We start from the raw sequence: 19,189 nt of genomic DNA on the forward strand, positions 1-19,189 counted from the left end.
TCCACATGCATTACATGCAATGCCCATAATTACCTGCCTCAAGTTGAAATGTGAGCTGCCTGTTGCATGCAACCGACCAATCGACCGACCCACCATGCCATTACCATGTGTGCCACAAATGAAATGTTAACGCTGCGGAATGTGTCCATATTCCAATATGGTGCCACGCAGAAAAATGCCAAGCTATGGCCAAACAAAAGCGTCCAGCGGCAGCAGCTGCTGCCTGCTGCTGCAACACAATGGTGCAACAACAAATGCAGGAGTGGAGAATGAAAATTGCAACGCATGCCACGGTCAACAGTCACACAGCTGAACAGTGGCCAGAGTGGGCAAGCAAGCAAATGCAATGATTATAAAAACAACAACAACAACAAAGGGTACAAACAATTGCTGCTGGCATACTCCGCTTTGCATTGCACATTGTTGCAGCAACGCTATTGTTGCATGCTTAAGTGGCATGCGTCCAACTGAGTGCGCCTGCTGGTGCATGCAAGCGACGAGCTGCGTGCATGTGTGTAGATGGCGGCTAAGTAGGTGAGGCAGCTTCAAATTAAGCGCTCAGGCGCCAACTGGCTTGCCACAAATCGGCATTGCCGGCGCGCATATGCGCATTTGCCGCTTTTGCTACGCATATTGCACGCCACATTTGGTGGCCGGGCCAGCCAGCCAAGCGTGCAGCGCCGCAACGTATCCGTTTACAAGGTGAAGTCGACGCGTTGCGGCAGCCAGTTGGCAGCGATAATAAACGATCGCGCCATAAATGATCGACACGATCGCGATTGATATGCCCTTATAGAAGTATGTGTGTGTGTGTGTGTGTGTGTGTGTGTGTGATGTGTTGGGTTATGCGCAGCAAATTCCAAGCATTGCGCTTTGTGGCCATAATTGTGCAAAAGTTCTCTCTTTGTCGTCGCGCTATTTGCTCAAGTGTTAAAAATAAATTACGAAGCACTTGTGGCTCGGCGTTCAAAGCTCCTTTTTAGTATAAGGGCATTTTTGGAATTTTTGTGGGAGTTTCAAGGTTTCATAAATGAGTTTTTATTCATGAGTCGATTCTATAAGCGCACTGAAACGATCCTGTGAACCATGGAACTCAAGGGACCGATCCGAGGAGCGAGTGTACAAACTCGTGAACAATAATTGTTTAAGTGTAATAAAGATTGCGAGAGATAAAAGAGAGGGAAAGAGGGAAAAAGAGTGAAATAGAGAAAAGAGAGCGAGAGAAAGAGATAGTGTCAAAGAGGTTGAGAGAGAGCTTTCCTCTTTTCCTCATATAATTCAAGGAATCGATCCGAGGTCCGAACGTTCACACTCGTGACTAAAAATTGTTTGAGTGTGACAGAGCCAGTCAATTACTTTACCAGCAAGAGAGAGAGAGAGAGAGAAAAAAAAAAAGAATATAATATATAGCATTTTTGCAATCTTTATGAGGCTTTTGAGGTTTCGTAAGGAATTTTTTATTCACGATTGATTCTAGAAGTGGGAAGGCAACGGCTTAAGCGAGAATCAAGGTTCAGCCAATTACTTTAGCAGAAAGAAAGTAAAAAAGAGAAAGATAGAGCAAAAAAGTAGAGAAAAAGAGAGAGAATGAAACAAAGAGTGGGAGAAGAAGGAAGGCAAAAGAAAGAGACAGAGTTACTGTGAGTTTCCTCTTCATCGATTTCAATTTGAATTTTCAACCGATTCTGAAATTCAGGTCATTGGCAGCGACAGCATCTAAGCAAAAAAACTATGGTTTGGGGTGAAAACTAAATGGACAATGATAAATCAGTTATTAGTCTCTATTATTCTAACATACAAATATCCGAATCGAGCTGAGCCGAGAAATCCTATATATATGAATAATAAATTAACCTTATCTCCATTCTAGATGATATTGATCTATTTTTGGACCCAGTGCGGTCTCCCCACTACTCCCCTTTAAACCACATGTGGCATCGCTGCTGAGCGTAGACATTCTACAAATCAATAATACGTAAAACAAAAACAAATATTTAAAGTTCACCCACAAGCCTGCTAACTGCCTGGGCGCATATTTAACTAGAAAATTAGGGTAATACACGAGTCCTCCATATTTGCCCTAATAGTATTAGTTCAACGCATTACCTGCCCCCTCCCCTCCCTTAGCCACTGCCAATTCTTCCGCACAATTTGCTGATTGAACTGCAATCAATTAGTTGTTGTATGCGAAAAATGTCTAGCAAATTGAGAAAACATGTCACACAACAACAACAACAAAAAGAAATGCAATGAAAGCGCGCACTACAATAACAATAACAATAAAAACAACAACTCTTGTCAATATTACAATAGCAAATGAGTAAAACAAAGGCAACAAAAAATCGAAAGCTACAAAAACAAAATCAAATCGCTTTTTTAACGGCAAACTAAGTAGTTGCAACAAAAACAACAATAAGAACAACGCAGCGATCAGCGCAGTCGCATGTGGCTGAATAATTAAGCAGACGAATAGTGATGGAAAACATGTGTAGTACTGCTAATCATGCATATACATATCTATGTGTGTATGTATGTTTGTTTTTCATATGTGTATGCATGTTGCTGCAAAAATTAATTGCAAGCGCCGCACATAATTAAGATTCGTTAAGTCCGTATTGCGTACAAGGAGAAGCTGCGTGCAAAAAAATATATATGCAACAACAATAACAGCAACAACAACTACAGCTATGAAGATAGCGTAATGAATGCACTCGCGCAATTGACAATCGAAGGCTGACGCTGGGCGCTAGTAGAGATGTTGCACGGCATTTGTTGGATGTGTGCGTGTGTGTGTGTGTGCGTGTCTGCTTTCATAAATATACACATGTTTTATGCATTGCAGCGAAGCGGGACTTTGACGAGCAGCAGACGTAAACATGACGACCATGTTTTTATTAAAAATGCATAGATGCAAATGCATGTGTATGTGTGTGTGTACGCGCCGTAATATATGCAAGAGTAATGAACAAGGCGATAAAAAATTGATTGCTGCAGTGAACAAACCATAGGTTGTACATAAATACGTACATATGTATGCATGTACTCGTATGTATGTATGTATGCATAGTTGAAGGGAAGTTGGGGAAGTGAGTAGGAGGAAATAAACTGTATTGATTGTTAAGTTAAAATTGAAATAAAAAAATTATGCGTGCTTGTAAAAAAATATACTTAAAAACAAATTTAAGAAAAATTAAAAAAATAATAGAGAAAAAATTAAATAAAAAATTTAAAAAAAAATAATAAATAGGAAACTAAAAAATTGAAGTTAATTTAAAAAATTACAACTAAAAAATTAAATGAAAAAAAAATAAATAATAATTTTTTAAAAAATTAAAATTAAGAACATTAAATTACAAAATTAAAATAAATTAAAATTAAGAAAATTAAATTAAAAATTAAAATGAAATTAGAAAAATGTAATACAGAAAAAAATTAATATAACAAACATATTAAAAAATAATTGTAATTCTAATTTTAAGAACACTTGCATATCTAAATAAAATCTGAAAAAAAATATTATACAAAACAAAAATATTGGATACAACATTTTTTTGCTGCATCTGCGAATTTTTTTTTAATAATAAAATATTGTAATTAAAATTTTAAGCAAGAGCAATTGCTCTCTTACAATGCCGAATAACATATCAACCACAACTGGCGCCAGTAGCATTGCCAACCGACTATTAACATGTGTACCCAAACCAAAATCAACAGAAACAACAACAATAAACAACTAAATATGAAAAAAGCTGTGGCAATATGTGAATGAGTAAAATGAAAGCAATAAAAAGGCAAAAACACGCCACAAAAACTCAAATAAAAATATTTTCAAACACATAAAGGCAAAAGTACGTATGTATCTACACATGTTTTTGCTTTGCTTGTGTACATACATACATATGTACACACTAATAACCGCCTGCGTCAACAAATCCGCCAAACAGATCAATCATAAAACCATATTTTCGAGCGAACTTGCCAAAATAAAGCGATTGAGGATAGAAGAAAGGTATGCACAGTAAAAAAAAAAAAAAAAAATTAAAAATATGAAATTAAAAACAAAAACAAAAATTTGAGAAATTAAAAAAAAAATAAAAAAATTAGAAAAATCCAAAAAATAAAAAAAAATGAAAGAAAATCTATAAAAAAAAATGTAAAAAAAAAAAATAAAAAAAATTAATAAAAGAAAATTAAAAACAAATGGAAAACCACGCAAAATGCAAAAACAACGCGGAAAAGTAAAAAAAAAATTGAAAAATCATTTGTTTGTTAAATGAACATTCAAATAGCAGGAAATAAATTGCAAAAATTTGTGTAAAAATAAAACACGAAAATGCGCCACCTTCAGCGCAAGCAAGTGTGAAATTCTATAGCGGATTTGCACATCTGTTCCGAAGAGCGGCGGTCAGCAGCCGCATTGAAGGATGAAGGCTAAATCTGATTGCCGTGCGGCTCAAGTTGCACGTGAAAAAGAAGGCAAAAATATGTGAAAACAGCAAAATCGAGCGTGTGTGATCGACAGAAGAAAAAACAACAACAATGAATAAATAAAAAACAAAAATAACAACTTCATCAACGAATGCCAATGCGTTGTAGCAACAGAAGGTGTTGGCAGACTTTCATTGAATAACAGGCAAATAAGACGCAACAAAGATGTTGAATGTGTGGACATACGCGAGCAGGCAACTAATTGCTGGATTGTCGGTGGTTAGGCCACTTTGACTGACTGGAGGTTTAATTATTTATTTGCAATAATTTTATATAAAAAAAATTATAAAAACTATTAATAATAATAATTAAAAAAGAATTAATTAAAAAATAATAATAACAAAAAAAAATTAAAAAATAATAAAAAAAATTAAAATTAAATTAAAAGAAGATTTAAAAAATTAAACTCTTTTTTCCCAATTTAGATAGAATTGTATAATTTATAATTTTTTAATTAAAGAAATTTTAAATTAATTAATCTTAATTTTTAAATTAATTAAAAAAATCGTAATTAATTTTTTTTCGCAATTCAATCTGAATTTAAGAAAAAATATTTAAATAAATATCTTTATGTGAAAAATGTATTAAAAACATATGCTTAAATTTCGAATAATTTTAATTTTTTTTTTAATTTTTCAATTAAAATTCTTGTTTTAATGCATTATAAAATTTAAAAAAATTAATCAGAATTTTTATACTAAATTTGCAAAAAAAATTAAAAAAAAATTTTATACTGTTAATTAGTAAATAATTTTTCGGTATTAATCATGCATTAAATATTAACCGAAAAATAATAATATTAAAGAAAATAAAAATAAAAACGGAAAAAAATAATTAAAATTTTTTTAATTAAATAATTTTTTTTGCTATTCAAGCTAAATTTAAATAAAAATATTTAGAATTATAATTTTTTCAAAAATATATAATAGATTGACATATTTTTTTAATTTTTAAATATTTTTTTAATTTTTAAATAATTTTTTTTAATTATTTATATTTTTTTAATAATTTTTAAATCAAATAATGCGTAAAATGTATAAAAATTTTATTTGTTTGTTTCATATTTGAACAATTTTTTTTTAATTCTAAAAATTAGCAAATAATTTCGTGATATTTTTCCAGCGTTCCGCTCTTCAACTTCACACCGAGCAAACAGCCAGATTTTATGATTTTTATTTCTTTTCGAAATTTTCCGCACAGCTGCCAGCAGCAGCGATAAAACGTGCTGCTTAACGCCATTTTAACATTTTATATATGTAAATATGTACGTGTATGTTGCAAGCACACTTTATCGTTGCAAAATGAGCCAAGAAGCTGCGGCGCTGAAGTGTCGAACCAGTCAAAAGCAGGTTGCAACGCTCAAGGGTTGAGCCAAAAAGGTAATAAGAAGTGTGCAAAAAACCAGTAAAAAGTCGTACGAGTGTTATGTTGTTGCTTTATATACAAATTTAGCCAAGAGTTGTGTGGATGAATGTGTGTTTTTGTTGCTTTTTGCGCTGCTTGCGCGCATCATGTGCAACAGTTGGCGATAGAGATCGCTAAAAGGGGTCACGTTTCATCGTCGTGGCCATAATTTATGAGTGCGCCGATTTTCGAAACAAAACGCAAAGTGAAGTAAGAAATTTAAAATAAAAAATATATAAATATAAAACAACAATAAAAAGTTAGCACATTTCAGGTGGCTAAAATGAGATATTGAAGGCATTGTTAAGAAAAATATAATAAAATAAATAAAAAAATAAATTTAAAAAATAATAATAATTATTAAGAAATAACAAGAAAAAATATTTTAAAAACTTAAAAAAAAAATTAAAAATATTTAAAACATTAATAATTAAGAAATAACAAAAAATATATATGAAAAATATATTTAATAATGTTTAAAAAAATAAGGAAAAATAAAAAAATAAAAAAAAAAATTAAAAATAATTTAAAAAAAAAAAAAAAAAAAATTTAAAAAAAATAATAAAAAAAATATTTAAAAAAATATATATAAAAAATATTGAATAATAAAAATGTCACAAAATCATATTTGAAGCCCACTGTCCTGTATTTCGTGATCTTTTTTATGGGAAATCAAAGGCATAAAAAATGTATCAGCTTATCACGACGACACAATCACGCTACCAACGGCATAAAACAAGTGTAATAAATTTCCGAAAATTTTATTTCTCCAAAAAAAGAAAATATTTTCACAAGTAAGAGGCTTAAGGAAGAATTTCGGCGGATTTTAGGAACAGCAAAGCAGCTAAATGCATTGTCTGCATTTTAGCGGCATTTAAAGGAAGACTGAAATAAAGCGTGGAAACACCTGTAAAGGATAAAGTCACGTCACATAAAAGCAACAAAAAATATCAAAAACAATAACAAAAAATATCAAAAAAAAAAATACCAAAAAAAAAGAAACAAATAAAAAAGATAAAATCTAAGAAAAAATAAACAAAACCAATACAGTGGAAAAATCAGATCTGGAGGGAGCGAGGCAAGAAACAGATACACAGATTTTCAGAGAACACCTCAGCGGCAAATAAATAATGTGAAAGTAACTGCTGGTGTCACAGCAATCAAAAAAAATATATATACACATACACATGTCCATATATGTATAAGAAAAATAGAGAAAATATAGAAAAAAAAATTATGAGAAAAATGGAAAAAAATAAAAAATCACAGTAATTGAAAAAGTAGCACAAAAAAACTAATAATTACACAATATGCGTCGCGTTGAAAGATTTTTTTCTAATTTTTTCAAAGGAATCAAAATTATACGCGTAAATGCATAATAATAGAAATGAGCAACCCCCAAGCGCACACACATATGTATATGTATGTAAGTACGTATATATGTATATGAGTCTGTGTGCCCTCTTACCCAAAAACAATACCAGAAAAGCAAAAGATAGCAAGATCTACGATCAAAGTAAAAGTCCATGTGGACTGCAGCACAATTTCAAAGGAATTTCCCCCGTTCATGCAACAAAAATTTTCACACAAACAAGCAGCGACAAAGCAAGCGCGCTGGCAGGAAAATCCGACGACCTTAAACTAATAGGGGGGAAAACTGTATGCTACACTTGGAAATTTCACATATGCAACGCTGCTTGCCTACAGATGTGCCCAAAGACAAGCGTGTGTGTGTGCAACCATATGTGGCACGACAATAAACAATCGGTGTATAACAAGTGAGCACCTTTGCTGACCCTCAAAAACATATGTGCGGCTGCATTTACCTGTTGCAACCCAAGGCAATTGAAGAATAACTGAAAAGTGACCTTTTCACACTCGCTTTTAATTTACAGCAAACACAGACACAGATACATGTACATATTGAAAAAATATCAAATATATTTCCTTCCTTATTTCTCAGTGTGTGCTGTTAGCCGCTTAATGCGTCAGCTTAAATTAAAAAAAAAAAAAATTGTGGTTACGAACACTTTTTGTAGGCACTGTAAGCCTCTACTTTCTCATATTTTTATTTTCTTTTTCTTTATGCTATATAAATTACGTGCGAAGTACGATTTTGCTTAAAAAAATATTCTTTTTTGCAGTTGAAAAATGTTTGAAGCTTACAAATGACTTCGATGACAGTTTTTAGGTTATCTTTTTAATGAAAAAAAAAAAATTTCGAAAAAAAAATTAAAAAAAATGTATACAAAATACTGAAAATAATTTTTTGTATAAATAGTGTTTTTATTTCAATTTTTGTTGCATTAAGTTTAAATTGAAGTTTAAAACTAATGAACTAAAGCTGACGAGTGACAGTGATAGATGACAGCTGAAATGGCAACTGAAAACGCGCAGTATGATATTTATAAGTATGTATTTAGCTTTAAAGTGAAAAAATTATTTATTATGAAACAGGAGAAAGAGTTAAAGATATAGAAAAGAGGAGAGAAAAAGAAAGAGTGAAAGAGAGAGAAAGTTTGTGAGCTGGAGCTAGTAAATTTCACAATATATTTCCTCTCGCAAATATCAAAATGTCATTTGTTGGCTTAAAGCTATCAACAAGTTATGTTTTAGAGAAACAGTGAAATGGACGATACGACAAAAGAAAGAGAGTACGCAAAATTAGGAAGAAAGAGATACTCGTGCAAGTTACGTAGTCACCTTTCCCTTCAAAATTTAAAATTGATCTGACAGTTTGCGATATAAATCACATATATCTTATCATTTGTGAGCTGCCAACTTGTTATTTATAGGAGGAGGGAGGATGAAAGAGTGTGAGAGAGCCCAGGGAGAGCAAAAAACACGAAGGAAGAGAAGAAACTTGCACGGCGAAAAAGAGAAAGCAAGTGCTATTAATACAAAACAATACTAGAGCAAGTTTAATAATAAATTTTTGGTTAGAGTTAGTAAAATTCAACTATGTTTATATACATATATTTTTTTTAAATAAAATATTTAAAAATTTAAAAAAAGTAATAAATCACTTACCGAAAAAAAAATTATGAAGATGGTGCAAATAATTTCAATCACACTGAAAAAAGAAAAGAAAAACAATATTTAGTAAAATTTCTAATTTAGTCCACAAAAAATGTAATAATTAAAATATTTGCGATTGCTCCCTCAAAATGCCGTTATACTATATACATATATATATTTTATGTGAGGCGTGTCGCGCTAATCTTCGCATTTAGAAAAATCTGTAGCATCATCTCGCTTTTATTTTTACTTTTCATCGTGAGACTTTTAGTCACAACAGCGGCGATTCTGAGTGATTTTCCCTTGCGCATTGACTTCGCCAATAGGTTATCAGCGCAAGTGGCATTCGCACTCATGCACGAAGTATTTTGCCAGTCAGATGGTAGCGTATGGTGGCGGCAATACCAGATTAGTGAGATGGACTCGGACGCACGTTCCTGACGTGACTGATAAACCGAGTAATATTTCACATATTTGGTACTTTATTTATTTCGATTAATTTTTACTTCTATTTTATATTCCGCTTCATGGGACATGTGTTGCAATTATGAGTAAACAAATGAATTTAATAGCTAATTATTTAGAATTTCGCTTATCAGTCGGGTGGCGTTGTGTTGGCCTTCACTATTATGAATGAATGAATTGTAGTGAATGCGCGACGGATGCTGTGAGTACGTGCGCCATTTGGGTGTGTAGAGCAAGTGTGAAAGTGCTTAGTATTGAAAGAAAAAAAAATCACAAAAATCTTTTGATGATTTTAAGTGCTCGTAAAATGTTGGAAAAAAGAAAAAATATATTTTTTTAGAGTAATTATTATCACTTTTTGAATAATGAAATTCTATACGCAAATGTCGTCATATTTTTACTATTTCTACTATTAGTGCGCTGTTGTTAAGTAAAAGCTCTTAGCACTAACCAAATGCTTATTACTAGCAGAAAATATTGCGTTTTAAATTTATATACATATATATAAATACTTAAAAAGATTATGTAGTGTTTTTCTTAAAAAAATTGTGAACCGGTTCGAACCGGGTGAAACGGTTATGTCACAATTTGGGCAGCTGTTGCGAAGTAGAAATTAAAAATTCAATAGCGTTCAAAAATATTTGAAATTTTCATAATCAATAGCACTAAAATGTAAAACAATAAAAAATGTATTATTAACACATCAAAATTGGCAGATTATGCATTTTACATATTTTCCTACAAAAAAATTTTGAACCGGTTAAAACCGGTTGAAACGGTTGTATTACAAATTTGTTTATTTTTGAAAATAATTACCAAACATGTGTATTAGCTTTAATTTTTCACATATTAGCTTTAAAATCGATATCAATTCAGCTACAATTTTAAGTTTACAAAATTTACTCATAAAGATTGTCAAGAGTTATATGTAATAATCGCAATTCTCGATAAATTTGAAATATTCAAAAGGCTGTTTTACTGGTAAAAAAAAATGAGTGGAATATTTTTTGTTTCTTTTTATTTACACTTGTTTGCGAAAAAAACAATTTATTGGGATTTTATTTTAATTTGGGGTTGTGGGTCAAACTAATAACAATAAAGCTGACACACACACACATAAAAACGCGCAGTGTACGCAACTGTTTTGACTGATTTTATTACATTTTAACACATATATTCACACATACATGTTTACAGCGTTCAGCAAAACAGCTTTACAATAAAAATATAAACAAACAAAAAGTCCCGCAAGTGAGTCAGTCGGCGAGCGGCGCGCTTCAAATTAAAACAGTTGTATATTAATAATATTATTTAAATCGATAACAATTAAACGAAGCACGGTACTAGGCGTCAGGCAGCACCGCAACACCAAAGCGCTGCAAGTCGAAGGTTGGATGGGCTCAAACCAGAACACACCCAGCGTCCCCTGCGGCTGCCAAGGGGGATTTCATATACATATATAATTATTGATTGATAGATTGATGCAATCTGCAGCTAATTATTGGAAATTATAGCAGTAAACAGAGTAAATATGGCACAGTAAATGTTCTAGATTAAAACTGTAATTAATACAACAACGTGCCACTTGCTGAAGCCAGCAGCGTTGAAAGTGTTGCAGCGGAGTAATTCGTGGAAAAACGACAGCTCTACCATAATATGCATACACATGTGCTTACAAATGTTAAAATTTGCGCACATACACACGCATGCGCTGCTATATATGGTCGGCACTCGACTGTCGGCGACTACTGTCGATCGACGTGTCGCGGCCTCTTGGTCATTGCCTCAATTTACGTTGCGATTTGCCATAGTTGTGTGGTTTTTGCTGTTGTTGTACAAAAAATACAGGCAGGTTTTGCATAAATTGTAACGCATGCGTCAGCGCATTTGCGTTTTTATTGACTGGCTAATAAATATTCAACCTTTTAAATGTTCAATTCTGAAGCATGTGTTAGTGTGTGAGTGTGCTGATTAGCGGTTCAGCATACTGACACACTGCTGGAGGTGGGTCGTTGCGTGCGCTGTGCGCGCAGCCTGATTGCGAGGCTGGTTTTGAAATTTTGCGGTTTGTGATTTTGGGCAGTTTCGTTTCGTTTTACACATATTTGCTAAAAAATTTAATTTCAAAATAAGCAAATTCGATTTTTGGAATGAAAACAATGCATTTTAACCAAATACTTTATAAATATGAAATTTTTCGAGTGACATATGCTTTTGCGTGCTTAAAAACAGAAAATTCTGTGAAACGGTTCGAACCGGTTGAATCGGTTATGAAACGGTTTATAATTTTTTGCGCACAAAACGCATTAATAGAGCGAAATATGTTAAAATATAAAAAAAATACAGATCTGTATGCATTTAATGTATAAATAAAACGACCTGAATTCAATTTAAATTAAAAAGTTAAATATTTGTAATAAATGTATACTTTTAACAAGTTAATTATTTCAAAATCATTAATTTTACTTATGCATAAATACTGCAATTAGCAACAAATAATGGGTAGATAAGCGCAGCGCAAAAAGTGCCAGCAACGCCCCTCGGTTGAACATCAATGGGTACAGCTGGCAGCTAAATGGCGCTCACAAACCCAACAAGTTACACCTGTTCCTGCAACATTGCTTTTGCATATGCATTTAATGCCAAAATATGTATAAACCCATCACCGCGGTCCTATCAGTTTCATTAATAAGCTTTCAGTTTGGTATTTTTCTTATTGTTGTATTTCTAAAGTGAGTAAAATATTTTTGAACTGCAAAAAATTTGCATGCCAAACACATTATCCTTAATTGCGAATGAGTCGCTTGTGGAGACTAAATAAAATATATGTATGTGTGTATGTAAATTTCGTTAAGCAAGTTTTAAGCCAAGTGCTTGAGAATATTTTTGAAAAAGTTTTTTGAGAATTTTTTTGCACCTTGCAAACCTGCCTTCGAGCACTTTTAGTTGTGGGCTTCCACGAATTGATACAGTTTTTTGTTTTGTGGAGGTTGTTGGCTTCCAAGTGATGAACTTGAAAACTGAGCGCTGCCACATTGCAATAACAGTATACATAAGTATGTACATACATATATACAAATTTACCAGCACATGTTATACACAATTGTATACTGAGTTACGACGGCGGCTGGCTCTTAAGCAGAGTTGAAAAAAGGCTGCAAACCAAAATTTGTTTTTATTTTTGGTAGCATCAGGTTTCCATATGGATAACAGTGTATGATTACAGGTTCGAAAACACATAGCACACTCAAAATTTTGAAATGATGTGTTTTGACTTTCGAAATATACGCATAACAGTTAATACTATGTTTTGGGACTGCCTAAACGCTAAACAAAAACGAACCGGTTGAATCGGTTATGAAACGGTTTTTGTTGTTTTGAAATTTTATTTTTTCTAGTAGCTGAAAAATGGAAATCTCACTTAAAAAATCGTCGCTGTGGTTAAAAAATATATAAAATATTTGAATAACAATAGTCACAGCGCAATTAGAATTCGGTATTACTTTTTTTCATTCATTTCACAAAAATTAGGCGAACCGGTTGAATCGGTTATGAAACGGTTTTTGCTGGTTTATAATTATTTTGCCAACAGCAGCTGCAAAAATCATAACTTGTTGAAAATTACAGCAATATAACTTCGTTTTATGAAAAATATCGTTAAAATATTAGCAAATATTGATATTTTTAAATTATTTTGCAGTCTTTTTGTGCTACTGTGCTCAAAGCCGTTAGGAACTACTGTAATTAAGGCAAAGTTGCGAATTTTATTGTGAATTTATTTTTTCATATTTAATTAAAATATTTAAAAGCCGGTTCAATACTCAAACAGTTTCAAAATATATCAACTTTTTGGTGACTTTCAACGGAAACGTGACTTTTACGGACTAGATTTTGGTTTCGTTTAAGTATGCAAGACCATAACAGAAATTATTGTGAGCATCACTGGCGCCTCGCTAAAGTGAGAGTGACGGAAATGACGACCCACAATTTCCTGCTGGCTCAGCTCATATAAATATAGAAAACGGAATCTTGTCTTAATTGAAATAATAAAAAATAATAATTAAATCTCGTTGCTTTCACAGATTTCTTGCACAAACAGGTTTCAGACGTAATTACTTTTGTTATATAATTATATTTTATAATAAAATATATCTATTATAATAAAAAAAATTACAATAAATTACCGCACAAGCCGTACCACCGCCCGCTTGGTGTGAATTGTAAATGAGCCGTCACCTGCTAAGCTCGAACGCTTAACAGCACGTTAAATAACGCATTAATTCTTCGTTTGCCGCCAACACCTCGCCGGCACAGCGCTACCAAGCAGCCAAACGGTTAATGGCTCATAGCGCCCGTTTAATAGACGAATCGCTGGCGCGCTGCTGGCACGTCGTTAAGCGGGAGTTAAATGGTTGTGGCTTTGAGTCACGGCCAAGCCCTGAAAGCGCAGACGTTAACGCGCACGACGACGACGAATCAGCGCAAACGCGTTCGGCTAGCTTTAAAACGATTAAATTTATTGCTTGGGATTTTTAATTGTAAAACGTTTTGTGTTTTTTTATTTTTGGGTGCCGCCAGCTGCGCGCCGATTAACTTGTATTGTTGTCATACGAAAAATAAACAACGCAGATTAACGGCGCATGGCATGCCTTGCTTTGATAGTCATGTGTGCGCAGACGCGTAGGCGGCGCAAACTTGTTTGAGACGGAATTATTTCCATTGTTTATTTCTAGTATTTGACTGAAGGCAGTTTCACTATTTCTTGCTTTTGAGTTTTGGCTTTTGTTGTCTTCTGATCAACAACGAAATAATTAAGTTATGCAAATTGCTGTCGAAGCCAATGTGAGAGCGCAATTTATTAACTTTTAGTAATTTATTACTAGCATTTAAGTTTCTGAAAACAAAGTTTTGACTTAACTAATTTTTCACTTTTCTACTTCTTTTGCTCCGCAACAGGTTCACCCAATTCCAACGATCGCGATGCTGGCTTCTGCTCCGGCAGTTCTGAGGGCGGCGACGATCTCGACCGCATGGAGCATGCGCGCCTCGAAAGCAGCGGCAGTCCCACCAGCCCCACCGATGCGACAACAGAGACCTCCGAGGATTCCGTTGAAGTCAAAGTCACACCAATTGCGCTGGTGCGCAATAAACGCAAAAGTTCGGAACCCTCTAAGGTGGTGGACGCAAGCGCGACGTCTGTTGCGGCGGGCGCGCTTGCGCCTGCACTCGCCACGGCGCCACTGAAGAAACGCATACGTTATACCTCGACGACAGATTCTGCAGTGGTGTTGACACCGCCAGCGCTTGCGACACCGCCACCAACGCACGGCATCTGGGATCCTAGTCAAGTGTTACCTCATGAATTGATGCCAAATCCAGCGCAGGTGTTTGTGCGACATCCGGGTGTCACGACACTGCATCGCATACCTGCCACCACCGTCGAAGAGCAATTGGAGCCGCTAGCGCTAGTTGCGAAGAAACCAACAACCACAAGCAGTGTTAAGGTTGAGTGCGATCAAGCGCATGCGTATGCGCCCAACAAATGCGCGCCTGCCAGCGATGAGTCAGCGCCGTCCGTTTATGTGCCGAAGAAGCAACAGGCAACGGCAAATAGTCAACTAAAGTTCCATGTCAACAGCGAGTCCGTACCGCTGGCGTTAACGACGAGCGCGCATCACTTGAACGCTGCGCGGGACGAGCACGCGCTGCAACAACAGGCTAGCGCTAATGGCAGCGCACTGCAATACAATAAACCCGGCAGCGCAGCGGATGAGACGCCCAGCGGTAGCGGCGGTAGTATTGGCAGCGGCAGCGCGCGTCCGCAACAACGTAACTATAAGAATATGACACGCGAAAGACGTATAGAGGCGAATGCGCGCGAACGCACGCGCGTGCATACCATCTCGGCGGCATATGAGACGCTGCGACGTGCTGTGCCCTCCTATTCGAATGCGCAGAAATTGTCAAAGCTTTCGGTATTGCGCATCGCTTGTTCCTACATTTTGACGTTGAGCCGCATGGCTGGTGAGGATTACAGCGCTGATGGTTCTGAGCCATCGCTGGCCGATTGCTTCGATGCGGTCACCGAAACCATACAGACTGAGGGCAAGATCAGAAAGAAGAAGGACGAATAAGCGCTAAGCGGCGATAAAGTGAAAGCTAGTTAGCAAGCAGGTTTCAATAGTGCGTTTAGCACATAAGACTTTATTTTTAGACTTGCTGATTTTCCTACTGAGCAATTAAGTAAAACAATAAATAATAAAATAAAAATTATTGTGACTGAAGCTTTTAAGCACTGACGCTTAAAAGCGTACGAAGCTTTTGCGTGTGCGAAGTGAAAGCTCAACTGTGTGAGCAAGTGTAATAAAGCTTTAAAAGCGTTGATATGGCTTACAAAAAACGATCAGTTAATACTAGTATGGCATGCGAACGATGAAAGCTCGCATGAAAGCTCAATCGATTTGATATTAACTAAGTAATAATTATTTTGATAAGTATGATTGTATGATGTGATGACGCTTTCGGCAATGAGAAGTTGTAAAAAACACGAGGTTAAAATTTTTTGTAAATTTATTTGTATGCCAGAGAGAGCAGAGCAGAGTGATGTAGGAGAGAGAAAGGGAGAGTGGTTTGTCAAAGAGTATGAACATGATAAAGGTAAAGAAAGGAAAACAGTACAAAAACGTAGCGGTAAACTAAAGTAAGCGAAAGCAGAAAATATTGTATGCGGCATAACGGTTTTGAGTCTTAGAGCAGAAAACAAATAGTGATAAAAGTTATAAAAAAAATTTTAAATTCTTAAATTTTTTTACATGTAAAAAAGACTAATTTGAATAAAATCTCCAATATTTTTTAATAAAAAAAGTACCGTTACAAAAGCATGTCGCTTGCTTTTCAAAAAAAAAAAAAAAAAAAACAAAAATCGCTCAATTACCGCCAAGACAATAATTATAAACTAACGGTAAATATTCGAAACAAAAATAATAATAATTTTAAAATTTTTTACAACAACAAATGGCAGCTTTTCATTGCTACAACACACTCGAATGACAATAACTATATTATAAAAATATTGATACAAAAAAAACAAAAGATTTTCAAAACATTTTCTCAATAAAGTTTTCAAAAGCTCCTACATATGTATTTATAAAATTTCAACTCTACTCTCCATTTATTATATAACAACAATGGCTCTTTCGCTCCTGTACAAATTAATGTAATTGTTGCATGCAACCACACAACACGTATGTTCACTACTACATATACATACTATATAAATAGATTTAAAGATATTTATGTCGCTCTAGCTACCCTAAATCAAGCTATATATATTATATAACTTTTATGTATGTACTATGTAATGTTAAATTTATGAAGAAAAAAATCCTATTGCTACTTTTTTGTGAAAATAAGCTGCAAGTAATTTTACTCTAATAATTAATATATTTAATATTTAACTGTAATCTCATTGTTTTTAGTCTCTAAGTTGAAGTGCCATAAAATGTGTTGAGAGAAGAGAGCAAAACAAAAACCACAAACAGCAATTACAAGAACTTCAAAAAATTTTTGCAAACAAAAAAAAAAGATAGTTGAGAAAAGAACACAACAACAAAACAAAAACAATGAAAATAAAGTTCAAGGCTACACTTTATGGTGTCTACAAATATTGAAAAATCTAAAATACTCGTGTCTTATTCTTTTTGTAATGGGAGAAAATGGTTTTACTAACGGTAAGTATAACATTGGATAGAATATGAGAATATAAGGAAGCGTTAAGCTCGGGTATTACCAAACATTTCATACACTTGCTACTTGGAAGGATTAAAGCCAGGGTGACACCTTCCGATACATATGGCTTGTTAGTTATGTGAGGTCTAGCACAAATTTTCAGCCGTGTCTTTTCATTCTAAACAAGCTTTCACAATTTTATTGAGAGAACTCACATATTGGCCGATATATGCGGTATAAAGTCACCCGCAAGTTCGAATATTTTTATATTAGGTATATGGTGGCTAAGATTCAACCCGATTCAACCTATTTTTAACACACAGACATACCAATATCAGGAAAGGATTCACACCAAATTTTAATGATATACCTCACGCACTGACCGTTATTTTCGGTAAAAAGCCAACTGTAGGCACTGAGGTCCACATATTCGGTACCTAGTCTTTTACAGTTTGGCTCGAAAAATTGTTAGTCATAAGTTGACACACTTCAAAGGCACTATTCATGCAAAATTTTATCTTGTTATATTAATTTGCTTATTGATTGTTATACTGGAAAGTAAAGCAATCAAATGAAATTTAAAATTGAGTTATATGAGAAGTAGGCGTGATTATTGCCCGATTTCCCTTATCTTCGCACAGTGACATTGGAATGTTTGAAGAATATTGCATACCAATTTTTGTTGAAATCGGTCGAGCAGATCTTGAGATATGCGATTTTACCTAAAAGTGGGCAGTGTCACACCCATGGTCTGATTTCCACACCGGTTTACATAAAGCACGCTCATAGCATGTCGAGGGTAAAATTTAATATCTAATAAATTTTTAATACTTTTAACAGTACCGTTATATGGATAGTAGACGGTATCATTCAACTTTATCCATTTGGTAGGAGTTCTTATAATATGTATTTGCTCTAGGCGAATTTGGTTGTTGTAGATTTAGTGGTATAGGATATATGTACGTGTAAACTAATTAGACTAACTAGAGGGCAGGGCTACTCCCACTTTTTAAAATTTTGTGCCCCTTACTGCTGCGATCCCTATGCCAAATTACAGTTCTATATCTTGATTTAATGCATATTTACGTCAATTTGCAGGTTTTCGTTTAATAGTTGTTGGCGAGGCATTGGCGATTATGCCCATCTTCGAACTCCTTTTTAGCCAAGAAACGCGTATACTAAGTTTTTTTTTTACTATATCTCTATTTTGAGTGGTAAGGTTTGCGTGGCCACGAGTGTATCTCGATTAGTTTTAGGTGAACAAAACTATTATCCCCTGTAGCAACAAGTTGCAAGTGTATGCAAATTGACGATCTGGTGGCAAAACCCCCACGGGTCCACATATTTTCAAGCAAAACGAAACAGTCGACAAATGTTGGAATTTTATGTCGGCTCGGAAGTGCGTGAAAAAGGTCTAGATGTTTTGAACGTCCGAGTGGAAAGACAGTTTGCACTGCGATTTTTTATCAGTCAAGGAGTGTTAACTCGACAGAATTCTGTCGCTACAACAACAACAACAGCAGTTTACACTGACAGATCAGAGCCACCCATCGGCCATTGATGAGCTCACAGCAGACATTGTCCTGATTGTATATGTATTTTTTGACAAATATTTTCCTTATATTTTTTGGTTAAGTGCAGCCAAGACGGTTCATTTTAACCGCCTTAACCCCGAATTGGTCCTCATTACAGGTTTGTTATGCCGAAATTACTATATTGAACTACACTATTATACTAAGAGGGCACATAAGACGTAAAACCAGAGCTTGATGGGCGGTTTCAGTAGATCATCCTGCAAGGTCGCAAGCTCTTTCTGATGAACTTTAGACACTTTGCCTACATACAATATAAGGTCAGCTAATAATCTGATTGTCAATCGTAAGGTTATGAAGACCCAACTGTACTCGTATTGAGCTAACCTTCATATTTGACAGTTTCTCAAAGAGTTTACCTGTATAGCTGATGATTTATAATATAGACTTTGAACTAAATTGAGTAAATTTTGAAAAAAAAAATTAAATTAAAATTAGGTTAGATAAGCTCTCGATTATTTTGCCGTTACCGTCATAAGCTTTCAAGTAGAAAA

At 34.3% G+C, this 19,189-nt stretch overlaps 1 protein-coding gene across 1 annotated transcript in view; it reads left to right on the forward strand.

The window, feature by feature from the left end:
* Positions 1–17,056, forward strand: part of LOC126752234 (uncharacterized) — a 41,527-nt gene extending 24,471 nt beyond the window's left edge. The window contains exon 2 of the mRNA XM_050462900.1: positions 14,332–17,056. Within this exon, the coding sequence (XP_050318857.1) occupies positions 14,332–15,509 (1,178 nt within the window). The 3' untranslated portion in view covers positions 15,510–17,056. The remainder of the gene's footprint in view (positions 1–14,331) is intronic.
* Positions 17,057–19,189: the final 2,133 nt, after the last annotated feature.

The sequence above is a fragment of the Bactrocera neohumeralis genome, chromosome 3 (assembly GCF_024586455.1).
Source record: "Bactrocera neohumeralis isolate Rockhampton chromosome 3, APGP_CSIRO_Bneo_wtdbg2-racon-allhic-juicebox.fasta_v2, whole genome shotgun sequence".
NCBI lineage: Eukaryota > Metazoa > Arthropoda > Insecta > Diptera > Tephritidae > Bactrocera > Bactrocera neohumeralis.